Source organism: Elephas maximus, chromosome 2 (genome assembly GCF_024166365.1).
Source record: "Elephas maximus indicus isolate mEleMax1 chromosome 2, mEleMax1 primary haplotype, whole genome shotgun sequence".
Classification (NCBI taxonomy): Eukaryota; Metazoa; Chordata; class Mammalia; order Proboscidea; family Elephantidae; genus Elephas; species Elephas maximus.
The window spans coordinates 135,187,354-135,203,562 of NC_064820.1; the positions used below are offsets into that span (position 1 = coordinate 135,187,354).

The window sequence follows — 16,209 nt, forward strand, 5'->3', positions numbered from 1 at the left end:
GTCACAGTTACTCAAATTTATACATTGCTTAAGGGTTTAACTTCTAGAAGGAAGGAGCCCTGGTGGTACAACTAGTAAGTGCTCAGACGCGAACTGAAAGGTTGGTGGTTTGAACCCACACAGCAGCTTCCTTGGAGAAAGACCTAGGGATCTGCTTTGGTAGAGATTACAACCAAGAAAACCCTATGGGGCAGTTCTACTTGGTCACACAGGGTCACTACGAGTCAGTATAAACTCAAGAGCACCCAACAACAGCATGACTTCTAGTGTCTTGTATTTCATAAATAATTCTACACCAGTGGAGGAGTGGCTAAAATTGATGAGGGAATTAACCAGTGATAACAGCCTCTGTGTTCAAGAGTGGACCTCAGTAATTAACCATGAAGATTTATGAGAAATCATAGGTTAACATTTTTCTATTAGGTTGTTTACCTTTAAATAATAGTATCAGATAAGATTGTGCCATTTAAGTATTATCATCAACCAGTGGCACAGAGGTTAAGAGCTTGGCTGCTAAACAAAAGGGCAGCAGTTTGAATCCACCAGTTGCTCTTTGGAAACCATATGGGGCAATTCTACTCTGTCCTACAAGGTCACTGTGAGACAAAATTGACTCAATGGTAGCAGGTTGAGGGTTATATCAAAGTGCTCATACTTTGTTTTCTTTTGTTTTACTATCTTGTTGAAGATTGCATAATTTTGTCAGAGAAGAAACAGAATTTGGGATTTCTGATTTAGAATATCATTTCCTTACTTCAGGAACTTTGAAAGTTGTGAAACATGTTGCAGTCTTCCTACATGTCAGTGTTTACAAAATTGTCCCCGTCTAAGAAAAAGAGCTGGACTCCTCTCCCTCCTGGTCATGTCAATGTCCCTGCCTGCCGAGCTCACAGAATCACATTGAATGAGCTTAGAATGAGACATAAAGGTCACGGAGTTTACACCCCAGTGCACAACCTCCTCTGCTCCATCTCCTCAATTGGTTTTTCATGTTCTCGAGATCCAGGGAGAAAGAGTCAAATCCATCCCAGGTAACGTAAATGCAGGTTAAGGTGACTCCATCTTCAGAAACCTGTTGGCCCTGTGTTTCTGGCTGCGCTGCTGTTGCTCTATGGCCTCCTTACTGCAGGTACTGCAGAAACTAGGCATTTGCAAGACCAGGGAAATCTATTCTTCACTAACCTCTGAGGGCCAAAGGGAACCTCTCCCTGAAGTAGTCACCCATCAAGGGCCAAAGTTCTGTACTGGTCAAGCTTCCGGCCCGGTAGTAAAGTGTGGGCGACTTACCTCCCAGAGATGCTGCGTGTTCCTCACCGCGCCCGCCTGCACCTTCTCCGGGGGCAGGAGCACGCCCTGGAAGGGCCCGATCCAGGTGCCCTGCTGAATCCTCTGCGCTGCGCAGATGCCGTAGGCCAGGCCGGGCACGGTGCTAGTGCACAGGCACACCTCCCGGGGCAGGTCCCGCAGCCACTCGGGCAGCTCAGGCGGGGGCGCGGCAGCCGCGGCGCTGCTGGTGCCCACGAGCCGGCGCAGCGAGTGCAGCGGCCCGTGCATGGGGCATTCGCCGTTGCGGTTGTCCGCACACATGTCGCAGCCTGCGGGGACACGCGGGAAGGGGGAGGGGAGAGTTAACCCGGGCGCCGGGGCGGCTGACCCTGTTTAAACCCCCCCGTAAAGAATGGAATCCCCGCCGGGGTAAAGTACCTATGGGGGACGTGGCGCCCTCAGGGCGCCGAGGCCACAGGGGAGAAGGAACCCGAACCCGCGTGGCTCCCTTGGAAGGCGCCGTACCCTTATCGGTCTGGAACGGGGTCGAGACCCCGGGCGCCCCAAAAAGCCTCCCGAGCTGAGCGTTGATAGCGTCGTTACCCTCGCGGGGGAACCCACGGCTCGTGGTTTTTTGCTTCCCGCCTCTGTCTTTCTACACTTTTTACTCTGTCTCGTCTTTCTTTGTCTATTCCCTTCTATCTCTAGTTCCCTCTTATCCTTTCTCGTCGTGTCTGTCAGGTGTTTTACGGTGTGTTTATCGTCATTGTACTACAGCGAAAAACCCCGTCTCTTGCCTAATCTGTTATCTCGAGAAAATTTTGCATTAGTCGTCTGGGTATTTGGTTTTCCTCTTTTTATATTCAGAGAGGAGAAATTTTAAAGCCATTTGGGGAGGTAGAGGACCTGTCTAACGCGAAGCGCCATTTCCATTCCTCCGCACCCGGGACACGACCATTTCCTTCACTGCCTCTGGGGCGCCCGCACGAGAGGGCTGAAAGGACCTAAGGCTCCCGGGCGAGCGCACCCTGTTTTAGTGCCGCCTCCCGCCCCAGCCCGGAGAGCACGCCCACACTGGGGTCCCTCGAGTGCCGGGTCAGCGCCCACTCTGGGCGCTCATGTCCGAGCGAGAAGAAACTCGATGTTGTGGCGGGTTTGATGTGCCAGTGCTCGCCTGTAAACAATTCCCAGAAGCCGAAAGGAACAACAAATTTAACGATCAGGGTAATGGGTCTTTAATGATCGGGTGATGGTTCAATGGAGAGGGCCTCAGCTCCTGCCTCGACGGCTGATCCCGAAGCTAAATCTATTATCTTGGGCTATTAACTGAGTGCGAGCCGTTGCTGAAGCCGTCTCCTCTCCGACGCTTCTTAGAGCGCTTGGAGGTGAGAGGACCCCACTCCTCCGGGCCGGGCGACCGTGGGCACCCAGTATTCCTCGACTCGAGTTGGACGAGAAGAGGCCGGGCGGCCGCGGGAAGCAGGGCCTGAGGCGACCGCGCTGTCCGACCGCAGCGCCCTCCAGGTTATTAATGGATCTGGAGGAGCCACAGTGTCTGCGCCCTGGCCCGCGGGGCCTGCCCCAGGAAAGCGACCTCGGCGCCCGCCGGTGCGACCTGGCCTCTCTGGCCCAACCTTCCAGGGGAGCCGCGGCGCCCCCGCGCACCGGGGCCCTGTGGACCTGTCTTGACATCGGGCAAGCCATGACTGTCGGAACCGGTGAGAGCCGGGCACCAGCGGGTGCGCCCGTGGAGGACAGCGGGTCACCATTGAGGCCTCCCAGCACCTGCGCCCGGCCTCAGTCGTAGCCAGGCCTGGTGGATCATTCGGGGTGTGCCTGATCCATACTGAGACAGTCGAAATGTCAAGGGACAAACTGTCAGTAAGTAACCCTCCACAAGGGAACACCTAATCGCAACCCAGCATGGTGAGCGAAACTTCGTTTCGCCATTTGCTTCACAGCGAGCAAGAGGTGGCTATGTGAGCATCCTCTCTGCGTGGAGGCCGGCTACCGGCCCGCGCAGCTGTGCCTTCCTCTCCTTCAGCTACTCCTCCCAAGAGAGTGGCAGGGGAAGAGGAGACTTTCCTATGACAGCAGCTTCTTGGAGGTGTCTGCAGTCTCTCAGTTGAAAAGCAACACTGTTTCTGCAGGTCCTGAAGTATCCACACCTCTGGGCCTCCCTCACACAAAAAGCCCCCTCTGCCAGCAACACAAACTATATAAAAAGTGTGCCAGGCTCTGTTTTTCACCCTAAGGCCTAACTGAGAATATTCTCACCCTTATCCTTTTTTTTTTTTAATCCATATTTTAACTTCTTCCCTCTCAAGCTCTTGATTGTGAAGGGGGGGAAAAAAAAAGTCAAGATATTGGGAGAAATGGAAAGAGAGAGAAACTCACAATTATCGAGCACCTACTATGATCAGGCACCTGTTTTTATCCACACAACTACCATATTACCTAATTATCGTGATTTCCATTTTGCAGATGAGCCAACTGAGGTTTCAGGAGTATTGTAACTTGACTAAGGACCAGAAGCTAGAAAATGGCAGGAGAAAGGATTCACAGTAAAATCTGCCTGACCCCAAAGCCTCCAAACCCAGAGATGTAGGAAGGCTGATGAAAGCTCATAGACTTGTATCCAAACTCATGACTCAATCAATTGAACTGAAATATTTCACTGAAGTAACTATTCTGGAGCTACAAGGAAAAAAAATTGTTGTAGTATGATTGAGTTACAGAGAGTGCTCCACTTCCCCCCCCCCTTAGGTTTGGGGGAGGTTAAATTTAGAGAATGAATGAGAAAGTAAATCACTAATGTTCATAATTTTGAATTTTAGTGCCTAACATCAAAGATGGCCTTTCAGCACCTTAGCAAAAATAGCTAAAAACAAATGACAATAAGCAAAGGCAATATGCCATGAAAAATGAAAAATCACCCCAGGGAGTTGGTTAACTGACTTTCCCCTTCTGGTTCACTCAATGAAGCAAAGGGTGAGGTGCAACAGCATTTAGTATTCACTCCCCCAACAGCCTGGAACACAGATGTCAATTTCTGACATCTCTACAACATGTAACATCACACCAACTACATCAGACATAAAATAAGGAGCAAAACTACCAACTTCGGCCACTATCGCACAGACAAGAAACATACTTCCAATATTTACAATGTGTGCAATTAAAACCATGGCCGAGTCCTTTCTCTAAGAGGATCTCTGAAACCCTCTTCAAATTATTAAGTTTCCTTTGTTTCTACTAAGTGTTGAAAAACTTACCAGTAGCATTTTGCAGAGTAAAAAATGAAGTTCCCCAATATCTAGAAACTTATTAGGTCCACAGCAAAACAGGCAAGGCCAGTCTAATTAGTCCACCCAAAATGAGTCTTCTGAATTTGTAAACCAGTTCATGCTATATCAAAATGTTCTGCCAGACCAAGAAACAAAATGAGACTAAAGGAGCCCACCAGCCCAGGGACGAGGACTAGAAAGCAGGAGGGGACAGGAAAGCTGGTAATAGGGAACCCAAGGTGGAGAAGGGAGAGTGTTGACATGTCCAGAGGTTGTTAACCAATGTCATAAAACAATACCTGTACTGTTTAATGAGAAGCTACTTTGTTCTGTAAACTTTCATCTAAAGTACAATAATAAATATAAAGAGGTCTTTTGCAAAAGATTTAAAAAAATGAGTTCTGCCAGAAAAGTTAACCAATTGCCATCAAAATGCACATTATATTCTAATGTTATTGTTCTGTAATACACAAAACCTCAGCAAATGCAAGCATTTGGCTTCTGACTAATGCCTCTGAATCCCAGAGGAGCTTGAGGATGTTTAAAACAAGTAACTTATTACTTGAGGTTTACAAATATGAAGCAATTGAACAAACATTCTCACAGAGTGTTCTCTAGCCAGCAAGCCATAAACACCTACATGAAAATGTTTGAGAGAAGTGGGCTAGATGCCCAAATTAGACATACAAATTATATATTTAAGGTATATGTATGCACAGCAGGCCAGGTCAAGCAATACACAAGTCTATGGGTATTCATAAAGAGGAAGCAAATAAAATGTTCCCACTTTCTCTTAGAATCAGAGAGGTTCTATACAAGTTCATAATTATCATTCATAGTTTTCTGTATCTGTGAGAAGTATTCTCATATTCTCCAAACAAGATGCTTTAAGTGCCATGTTAGCAGAAGGGAATATAAGAGATCCCTGTGGACTTCTATCTTGAATACATCTGTTATTAATCCACCTGTCTGTGTCCCTGGATAAGGAAAGGGAGTATCACTAGGTCACAAACCTGTTCACCCACTGACCTCAGAAGACCAGGACAAGTAGAGTGAGAAACTTTCACTCTCCATTTTATATCCGTCTGTATTTTGGAACCCTGGTGGCGCAGTGGTTAATTGCTGGCTGCTAACCGAAAGGTCACCAGCTTGAACACACCAGCCGCTGGGCAGGAGAAAGATGTGGCAGTCTGCTTCCCTGAAGATTTACAGCCTTAGTAGCCCTATTGGGCATTTCTATTCTGTCCTACAGGGTCGCTGTGAGTCGGAATGGACTCGACGGCAGTGGGTGGGTTTCTGTATCGTTTGAAAGTTTTACAAGTGCTTATACTACTTCTGTAACTGAAAACGGATGTATTTTATGTTAAAGGATACAACGTAGGCCACGGCTTCCTTTCTGGGATTTCATTTCTCCTTCTAGCAAAGGGGAAATATAAAATGTTTCAGGGCTTTGGACGTCTGTGGAGGCCGATAGGCGCGTGTGGACCCAAGCGGAGTCCCCGCCCGGGGTGGAGCGTCCACCATGCCTGGCCTTCGCCTGCCCTCGCCCGCCCTCCCGCAAGGGAACCGAGGAGCAGCTGAAAAGCTTGCCTCTCGGCCTGGGCGGCGGTACCCGCTCGGGCTGTAAATCCTTCACGACCGTAGCCTAGGTCGCGGCTCGTAGTCCCACAGGCCAAGCCCAGAGAGGTCGGCGCTCATCGATCCCCGCCCGGCGCCGCAGCCCCAGGAGCGCCGCCTGCTGGAAGCCCTCCCGCGCCGCGCCGCGTGCGTCCTGGCCGCCGGCACCGGCCGTGGGGTTGCCGGGGGTGTGGGGGCTGCCGGGCCAGGCACTGGGGCCGGCGGAGCACGTAGTCTGGAAGCCTCCTGTCCTAGGGTTCACGCCCCTGGGCTCCAGCCTGAGCTCTCCCCCGGCCCTGCCTGCACCTTAGGCTGGATGAGATGGGGCGGAGAGAGGGAGAAGGGCGCTCAGGCCCCCGCCGGCAGGAGGCCTCCGCACCTAAGGCTGCCTTTTGAAGGCCTCGCCCGCTTCCTGCCAGAAAAGGGATCTCTTCCAAGATCAAGCGTGGCCACCGCCACCCACACTCCGAAGTCCCAGCCGCGCACCACCGTCCTTAGCGCCCATTCCACTGGGCAGCGGTATTCCAGACCCCCGGAGCGGGTCTAAAAGCAGATCCAGAGAGTAGGTGGGTTAGCCCCGCAAGGCCCTGAGGGACCGTCCAGCTTGCGAGGGAACTTTCTTGAGGACTCTTTGCGCGAGTTTAAAGCTCAGCGCCAATCGCAGACGCGCTGGGCTTTCCCCGCGGAGTCTGGCTCCCGGCTTAGCCCTGGGACCAAGAAGGAGAAATAAAAGGAGGAGGAGAAGAGGGGGGCGGGAGGAAATGTGGATTTTATTTGTCTCCCAATGACTGTATTAATAAATGGGAGCTCCAATATGTGAGGGCGAGAGAATATCGCGCAGAGATAAACCTCCCCGGCCCCTGCCCCAGCGCGGCCGCCATATACGATGCGAAGATGATGAATAGGAGCCGAGAGAAGAGATCGAAGTGGGTCTGGGCTGGCTCCACTCTCTCCTACAAAACTATAGGGCAATTAATTGTGGCTTGTCCCCTCATCCTTCATCTCCTGGTGGCACATATCGATGGCGATTACTGCTGATGGACCATTTTATCACCTTAAATAAACAGTCGCCACCTCTTCTAACCTCAATCTAATATATGGCTCTATGTTCAGTTTCAGGGCGCTAGATAACGAATGATGTAAATAGCTAAATCATATGTGTTACGGAATAGGGCTGGGCTTGCACACATAAAACGGAGAAAAAGAAAAACAGAACAACACAAAAGCCCACACACCGATGCGGAGCCTCCCTCCCATCAGGGACCATGTCTGAAATCTAAGTCGCTCACAAGCCGTTGACCGCGGGGCCGCTGAGTGGGAGGGACACAGAGGCTGTGCCTCGGTGGCAGAGAGTCTGCTGCTAGGCCGCTGGGCTCAGGGTTCCCCGATAGATCCAAGATTTCAACAAGGTGGGAAGAAACTGGAGGAAGAAGGGAAAACACTTATCCTCCTTTGTTATCTCTGTCCAACCCCAAAGTACTCTCCCCTCAGCTGGACAAGCTAGGGTTGGGTCCAAATTTCCTACAAAAATTTTCTACCAGAGAGGTACACCTTCACAAAAGAAAAAAAGAAAAGGGGGTATGAAAAACTAATTGGATCAGCAGAGAGACGACCTGGGATCAAACGCCAGGCACACACCAGCGAACTCCTCTTGCTACCTTCCAAAGACAGTGACAGGGTCTCAGACAACTAACTCACAGAGCCCAGGGAGAGGCCGCTGCAACAGAACCTGAGGGAATCTGTGGCTTCAGGGTACCCAGCAGCAGATGAGGGTAGTAATACAAGACAGGCATCCCCCATTATATTACACAACGCACCACTTGACTTTAAACAGAAGAGAGAAGAGGCAGCTAAGTATTTGGAGCTTCAGTGTAAAGTGTACTTCACTCACACAATACATTGATATGAGTTAGATAACAGGGGTTTATTGGGAGAGCTCATCCAAGCTAAGTTGTACAGTTTTTTTGTTTCTTTTTGTGAAAGAGAGCTACAAGCCTCTTTCATTACGGCATCTGCCATAGATGCCAGCAAAGTTTCAAGGTGATAAGAGTGTTTCTGGGTCCCTTTTTGACAGAGCAATGTTGTCACAAATAGCTGACCCCAGGCAAAATTACTCTCCTATGGAAAAGGGAGAAACAGGAGGTCCCTTTCTTTGCCTTGTAAGGAAAAAAAAAAAAAAAAAGGTAATTCAATGCCCATTTCAAATACAAAGTGACAAAATGAAGCAATACTGAGTGGTCATGTCACAGAATTCTTTGACAGGGATGACAAAAGACTAAAACAGAAACTAGGAAAATGGATGCATAATAAATTAATAGCTGCTCCACGCCCTCCCCCTCATCCTCCTCACCCATATCCAACATGGGAATGAGGAAAAGCTTCTGTTTTTCATAGTCTTTCAAGTTAACAAACACACCAACTTCCCCTGCAAAGGGAGAAAAAAAAGTTTCTCAACCTCTCCATTTCTGATTTGTTTGGAACACTTATTTAGATTAAACTCAATCACTTTTCATTTCATCTTTGTAAAACACACATGTTATGGTTTCAAAAGTGTGCCTACATTTGCCCAGAGAAATTCCTGAAACAAGGAGAGATCTCCTTTCCCAGCATTACACAGGGCTACCTCAGCCTTCCATTTTCATTCTCAATTGCCATTTAATTAGTAAGCAACGTGAGGTGTAACTCTAATAGCACAATCTGATTTTCTTGCCCTTCTCTCTTCGCCTCCTGCACTTCACACATTGAAGCAGTCCAGTCGATTCGACATGAACTATCAGAAGATTAACGGAACAAGAGTAATTTAAATAAAATCATAATTAATTTCCCCCAACCAGAGGAAAAAAGTTACCTAAGCTATAAACTGGTTCAATAGCCATATATTTATTAGGAATCCATCCCAATTCCTTCTCTGATTAATCTAGGTTTTCTCTTAGTTAAAATGCATTAAATCTCAAGACTGCATTATAAACAATATAGGCATCTCAGCGTATAGCCAGGGCTTTGAGGTGCACCACTGGTGTCTTTTCCACTACTGATTTAATTCAGAAGAGAAATTGCAAGGTGATGAAGCTCTCCTAGCACACAATGACTATATTTAACTTAGTGGTTAAAAACGCCTCTGTTAAAGCATTTTTCTTATATCTTTTTATTTCACATTTTTAAAGAACTGCTTTGAAAAGCAATGAATACAAGATATTCCATCGGAGATAAGCATTTTGAGGTCCGTTTCAAGACAATATAATTTTAAAAGATTTTCTGAAACTGAAGTACAAGTCTTCTAACTACAGAGGAAACTCGTGTTGGAAATCTCATTTTAAACCAGTACTTCACATGCAAACTATAGAAAGGAAAAAAGTAAATACAACTATTCTTTTTGTTGGTAATAATTATTCCCATCACAACAATTATCTCCAATAATCATGAAGAGATTAGTACACTTCATTCCCTAGGCTGATGCTCAATATCTTTTCACCAAAGAAACTTTGAAAATCCTTTAAGTTGCTATAACCTGGAGTTATTTTGGTTTCACAACGAATTAAGAAATTCATGGAGAAGAAGCAGTAGATAGACATCCTGCAAGAAGAGACTTCCTTAAAATAGAATAATAATAAATATCTGGCTCAACTTTTCTCATACCTCATAGAGAAGCTAGATGAAGGAATGAGATGGTGAAAATAGCGGAATCCATGTTGATCTTTCAAATCTTGTCTTGCTTTGAACTTTACTCTCTTAACCTGCTTTAATGTTATCTCCAGAGATCTCTGAAGTATATTTAGTATTTTTAATGTCCCAAAATGTTAGGTGTAAACATATCATAACTTCATAAATTACCAAAAAGAAGCAGATACAAAGCAATACATACTCTTAGTTTTCCTTCAGTTTTGCTTTAAATCTCAAAACGCAACTAGTGACAAGCGTGTGGACTTAATACAGGAATCAAAGCTAGACGATCCTGACGCTTAATTAGCCATTTGCCATTTACTTGGAGGAAGGGGGGAGTAAACTTGTTTTACTAAATTACTATGTCACTCTAATTTTTTAAAACTAAATAAACCAACAAACGTGGCTATGGATCGCGAACATTTGCACGTCAAGAGCGCGCGGAGTGGAATACACAACCCTCAGGGAACCATCCTGTTCTGAAGTCCGAAATTTTATATCACTAAGCAGAAAAAAAAATTCTTTTCTTTAAGCAGCAGACAATTTTTCTTTTCCTTCCCTTCCAGATAAATAACAGACCTAAGAACAATGCCTGCCTGCAGGGAGAGACTGACCCAATGTCCTCCAAAGAGTTCCGGGCAGCTCGCAGCTCCTGGTCGGTCTCTGGTCAACCTCGAGGCCAGAAAAAGAGCCAACGCCGTTAACTCCAGAGGCTGGGTAAAGAGAAGCAGAAACTAACCCTAGCCTTCATGCTTCCCAGAAAGATGAGAGTCTCTCCTTCGTCCCCCTTAGGCTCGCTACTCCCGTCCCCGGCACTCCCTGTCGCGTGCTGCCATTATATCCGCCCCAGGCACTGTCCAGCAAGAGGATGGAGATCTGTATGCCCTGGTCTAGTCCAAAACACCTAGGGCTGCGAAGATGAAGGGGGGAGGGAAGGTAAACCCGAGGTACCGCCGGCCACCCATCCGTTTTCCTTCTCAAACGCCATAAAACTTTTGTCGCGGCAGGCTGGGAGGTCTGGGCCCGCAGCTTGGAACAGTAGGTCAACCCCTGTCACCCCGGACCCGCCTCTCTGACCCGCGCCCTCCAGCGCCAGGGCCCGGGGACAAGCGCGCCGGCTGCGGCTACGTACGGTTGTTGCGGTCGCTGGTGTGCTGATTGAGCGGGATGATCTCCATGCGCTGCTGGCCGTACAGGTAATAGTCCAGCTCCTCCGCGCTGCAGCGGAAGCGCTGGGCACCCCGACCATCCCTACCGCCGCCGCCGCATTTGACGGGCCCTGGGCCCGAGGCAGAGCCGAGACACAGGTCCTTGGGGGGCAGTGGCTCCGCAGTGGCGGTGGCCAGAGGCGCGAACACTGGCAACTGCGCTACCGGCAGGGCCGAGAGACCGGTCAGCGCGGCAGCGGCGGCAGCGCCGGCAGCGCAGGAGGAGGCCGAGGTGGAGGAGGAGGCCGGGGTAGAAGAGGCGGAGGAGAGCGGCGAGGGCCGCAGGCGCAGGCTGTCCGGCGGGGGTTCGGCACGCTCTGCGGGCGGCGGCGGCGGTGGCGGCTGGAGGGGCTGCGGTGGGCCCAAGGGGCCCGCGACGCTGCCTCCCTTGAGCGGGCCGCCACCGCCGCTATGCGGGAAGAGTTGCTGCCAGTGCTGTAGGTAAACTGGATCCACTTTGAGGAAGGCCGAGCCGCCGGGGTCTCCGGGCTTCAGCATATCCGACGCCTCGAGCTAGGGGCAGAAGGCAGGAAGGAGGGGCGCGTGAGCCGGGCCAGGACCTGGGGCGAGAAGGGCGGCGAGGGCAGCCGACTGGACCCTGGAGCCAGAGCCCGAACCCCTAGACTCCGCCAGCTGCAGTTCGGCTCCACGACTACCTCCTCCAACTCCGCTGGGCGCAAAGTTTTCTCCGGAGCCACGGCGCTGAGCGAGAGAGCAGCGTGCGCTGCGCCCTGCCTCGGAGCCCGCAGCGTCCAGCTCCCACCCTGCACGACTAGAGCCCGACAAGAGGACACCTCCCCTTAAGACTCGGCTACTGGACCCAGCCCCCGCCTGCAGCCAGCGCCCGGAGCCGACCCCAACCGGAGTGGCTCAGCGCCGGAGCCTCTTCGTCTTCCCGCGCCAGGAGGCGGGACGGTCTCGCCCCCCGCCCCCAGCCCGGGACCTCCAGCCTCCCAACCCACGGGACCTTATACTGTAAGTCCCAACCCAGACAAACCTCGCTTCACCTGAAAACTCGGAGCTACCGGCGGAATGCGTGCGTGCCTGTGTCTCGGTGAGCGTGCGGGAGGGTGTGCGCCCTGGGAGCGCTACATGTCCCTGGGGCAGTGCGAAAGGAGAGCCCTAGAGCTCGGGCCGCCCGGGACCTTCCCGGGCCGCGATTGAAGGATCCGGAGGCACACGGAGAGCGAGAGGAAAGCTCGGCCGAGGGCACGGGAGCACGGGAGTATCCGGGCACGGGAGCACGGGAGTATCCGGGCGCGGAACAGAGCCGCCTTGGGTTGCTGCGTTCGGCCGCCGCCGCGTCCCGGCTCCTCGACTCCACGCTCTGGCAACCTCCTGGCTGGACACGTGGGTTTTACGACAGCACAAAATACAAGTGTGTGTGTCTGTGTGTGTGTGTGTGTGCGCGTCTGTGTGTGTGTGTGTGTAGAGAGAGAGAAAAAAAAAGAGATGGGGGAGGGAGGTGGGAAGGCATGCAAGAAGAGCGAAGGGGAGGGGAGAGGGAAAAAGGAAGTTCTAACTCGGCTGGATCCACATTCAGCCCGCGCGCCTCTCCCGCACCTCCTCCATCCCCCTGACCCCCACTTTTTTTGGCATGACGTCTCCTGCTCTCCTGTTGTCTCTTTCTGCCCAGGAGTTGTCTTTTCTAGGTGTCCGCTCAGTGCTCTAATTCTGAAAGCAGAGGAAACGCGGAAACCGGAATCCATCACCGCAAGAGCTCGGGCGTCCGCACCAGAGCAGGCGCGCGCGGCCTGGCGAGCGGACCGATTCCCGGGACTGGGTTTGTACTTCCGCCCAGTCAGTTTTTCCGGGAGTGCTGCAGGGTGCTAGAGACGACTCGCCGACCACGCAACCTCCTACATAGATCCTCAAAGGAGAAAAGTCGGGGGCGGGGCGGGAGGGCTTGCACACTGGAGTGAAACCTTCAGTAGGCGGCCGAGGAGGCAGGCTTCGCTGAGTTGGGAGGAGTGAGACCGAGGATCTCCAAAGGGTGGCTGGTCCCCGTGGGACTCAAGCATGTCCGCGAGGTTGGGAGGCGGCTGCAATGGAGTCTGCACACTGCCTAGTGCTCAGCGATTCCCTCTAGGCTTGTGTTCCTGGGGACTTGCACCCTCTCCTTGTTGGCACCCGGAGGCAAGTATCAGAGCTACGTCTGGTGGCACAACTGCTTCCACACATGGGCTGTTTGCCTTCCACTCTTGGGGGCTGAGTCGTGTGCAGGTCTCTCGCCCCAAAACCTCGCGTGCAAGATGCAGCAACTACCCCCTCCCCCTGCCCACCCTGGAGACTTCAGGCCGCCCTTTGGTGCGTGGCCGCACATTGTCAAATTAGGCTCCAGTTTCCAGTTCCGCCTTCTTTTCGAGGGTACTCAGCGAGGGAAGGGGATGGAGAGAGTGTACGAAATTGATCCATGGCTCAGGAGCTTTCCTATCACCGGAGCTCCAAAGGGAAGAAATGGCGTTTGTCTTTTCCCAAACAACCCAGCTTATTTGATACACGCCACTCTGCATAATTAATACTCGAAAAGCCATTCTTTTCTGGTTGCATTCACCTCGTTGCTTTTTGTCTCCTCACCACTCATTTTGTCTCGGCCTGGGAAATGCGGTGTTTAGATTTTGTCCCATTCTCACGCAGGATGCCTCGATGCTGGCTGGAACAGAGTTGGAACGAAAATGTTTTGACTGGCGTCGTTGTGACCAGGTCATCCGTCATTCCGAGACAGATTGATAGCACCTAAGTTAAGGCAAACATCACGAGGGAAAAACCACGGTACCGTGGACCCTGAGACTAAGCAAGAGGTCTCCGCAGGCACAGAGCGAACTCCACCAGGAGGGGAGAATGAAGTTCTAGGCCCGTTTGAATTAATCTACTCTCAGAATTTCCTAAGAGTGTCGGGCTACGAGAGGACAAACTCTCTTTCTCACACTCTCTCGGCCCAGCGCTGACTTCTCCATTCGTTGGAATAGACTAGGAGCGCAGGAGGTGGAGGCCCGGACGCTGTGGCAGCAGCCAGGACGCTGTGGCAGCAGCCCCGCCGCCCACCTCCACGTTTCTGCCCAAGCCCCCTTCTTCCATGCCCTCTATCCCCCAGGACTGGGTTCCCCAAAGAAACCCACCCCCCTTCCCGCCCCCAGCCATGCACACACATACACGAAAATCTCGAGGCTTTGAAATTTTGGTTATAGCAGCTGCTCCTTGAGGCCTCATGCCGCGCATACTCTGGGAAGCCCGGAAGTTCTAAAAAGATTAGCTGTTGGGTTAGTGAGCGCTCGCAACGTGCTAGGCGCGGGTAAGCACTTCTAGTGCATTAGTCCTCCTAGCAACCATGCGGAAGAAGGCATTATTATTAGCATCCATATTACGGATGGGAACACTGAGGCTCAGGAAGGTTAAGTAGGTTGCCCAAGGTCACTCTGTTAATGAGTGATGGAGGCCGATTCAAACCCAGATCAGCGAGGGGCTTGTCCACCCTAGGAAAATCTCTGCCAATTCTGTCAGGATTGACCTTCAGCAGGGTGGGGGGGGGGGGCGGGGGGAGGGGACATCGTGGAAGAGACTTGGTTGCTGGGCGGCCAAGTAGAAGCAGAGGCTTTAGCAGAGCCACACCTCCCATATCTGCGAATAGTGTGCCCGGCCCGCCAGATTCGAAGGCGTCCCAGAAGCTTAGGTCACACGCCAGGCGACAGGACCCTAGAGCCCAGACGGCATAGGGACTTGGCATGAAGGAGGCGAGCAAAAGTTACTTGGGAGCGCGCTGAGAGCATTGAAGCCAGAAAGTGCGAGAAAAGTCGCGAGGGGAGCGCAGCGAGAGCCTGGGCATCCTCAGCCCCTCCCCAGCAGGCTTTTGGGATGGACCCCTGCTCTGACCTTGACCTCGGGGAGGCTGGCGGGGCTGGCTGGGGCAGAGGTCGCCACAGTTCTCTCACCCCAGGACGCACCACTGCCAGCCGCGCGGGCGGGAACAGCGGTTGGCTGGAGGTTTGACAAGCGCTGCGGGGGGCCGCTTCGCCCTCAGTCAGCTAACCCTGGACCCGCTTTATCACCACCACCCTAACAGGTCTGGGCGGGGGTTTAGAAAGTGTCATCCCACTGACCGCAAGGACACGCACCCCTCAAATCTGTCCCCTTCTCTTCATTACTTAAAAGATGACCACGGAAACAAATCACTTTGACCACGTAGGAAGCGATCAAACCTTTATAAAAATCCATCGCTCCCAAATCAATGGGCGAATATTTGCTGGGAATTTGTTCCAGAGGAATAAATAAGAAGCAAGAGTGTATTAAATGCAAACGGGGGGACACGGTGGTGTTTTTCTTCATTGATTAATGACCTCTAAAATAAAACAAGTGGGAAGAAGAGCCAGGATCGATAAATTAACTACCCAAATTCATCATTTTCTCAAGCATTTTTTTTCTCTAAAATTATCCTCAGAAAGCCCATTGTACCCTTAGCTCTGAGGAAAAGAGAAGAGCCAGAGGCCAGAGGGAACAGGGAATGGCAGGAAGGGCAGAAGAAGAAGCAGGGGGTTCTGTCCGGGAGACCCTCTGATTTCATTTGACATACAATTAAAAAGTTTGCCTTTCCTATTAATTATTTTTTCCTGGTGGGGGAGGGGAACAAATGGTCGGTTGCATTTGACAGGACTCCAATAAAGGATTCAGCAGCTCTCTTCTCTGCCCTCGGAGCTCCTGCTTGTAGGTTTAAGGTCACGGGTGGCTGAGTTAATAATTCATTAATATAGACATTTATTCAAAAGGGCTCTCTGAGATCCACTCTCCCAGCCTCCTCCCAGAGATTTATTTTCTGGGGAAATGGATGAGGAAAAGGGCTGCAGGAGAAAGGGGAGGCGGGGGAAAGAAGGGGAAATGGAAAGAAAGGCTGGTTACAGCTAGGACAAATCAGTCCTTAGCCAGGTTAGTGAACAAGTCCCTCTAGCCTGCTGTGTCAAAAACTTGGTTAAAAATGTAGCATCCGAACAGCACAGGGACTGTGCCCTCCAGTAGTCCTTTCTCCTGCTTCTATACCTGTTCATTCATGCTTGTGCAGAAAGCTACTTTGCTCCAGGCTTTAGGAGCTGGGCAGAGCCATCTAACTGACGGCCTTGACCTGCAAGCAAAGGAGAAGAAAGCTCTGGAAAGAGAGCACCCTCTCCCCAACCTCTTGAGTT

General features: G+C 51.1%; 1 protein-coding gene across 3 annotated transcripts in view; it reads right to left on the reverse strand.

The window, feature by feature from the left end:
- The window catches only part of PRDM6 (PR/SET domain 6), a 142,077-nt gene extending 129,684 nt beyond the window's left edge, over window positions 1-12,393 (reverse strand). Inside the window, exons 1-3 of one of the 3 annotated variants that reach the window (XM_049873564.1) lie at window positions 12,036-12,393; window positions 10,963-11,551; window positions 1,288-1,595 (exon numbers count right to left, since the gene is read on the reverse strand). In XM_049873564.1, the coding sequence (XP_049729521.1) occupies window positions 1,288-1,595; window positions 10,963-11,536 (882 nt within the window). In that variant the 5' untranslated portion in view covers window positions 11,537-11,551; window positions 12,036-12,393. Of the gene's footprint in view, window positions 1-1,287; window positions 1,596-10,962; window positions 11,906-12,035 lie in introns of those variants that run through there. The other 2 variants (XM_049873563.1, XM_049873565.1) reach the window with 2 other exon arrangements.
- Window positions 12,394-16,209: the final 3,816 nt, after the last annotated feature.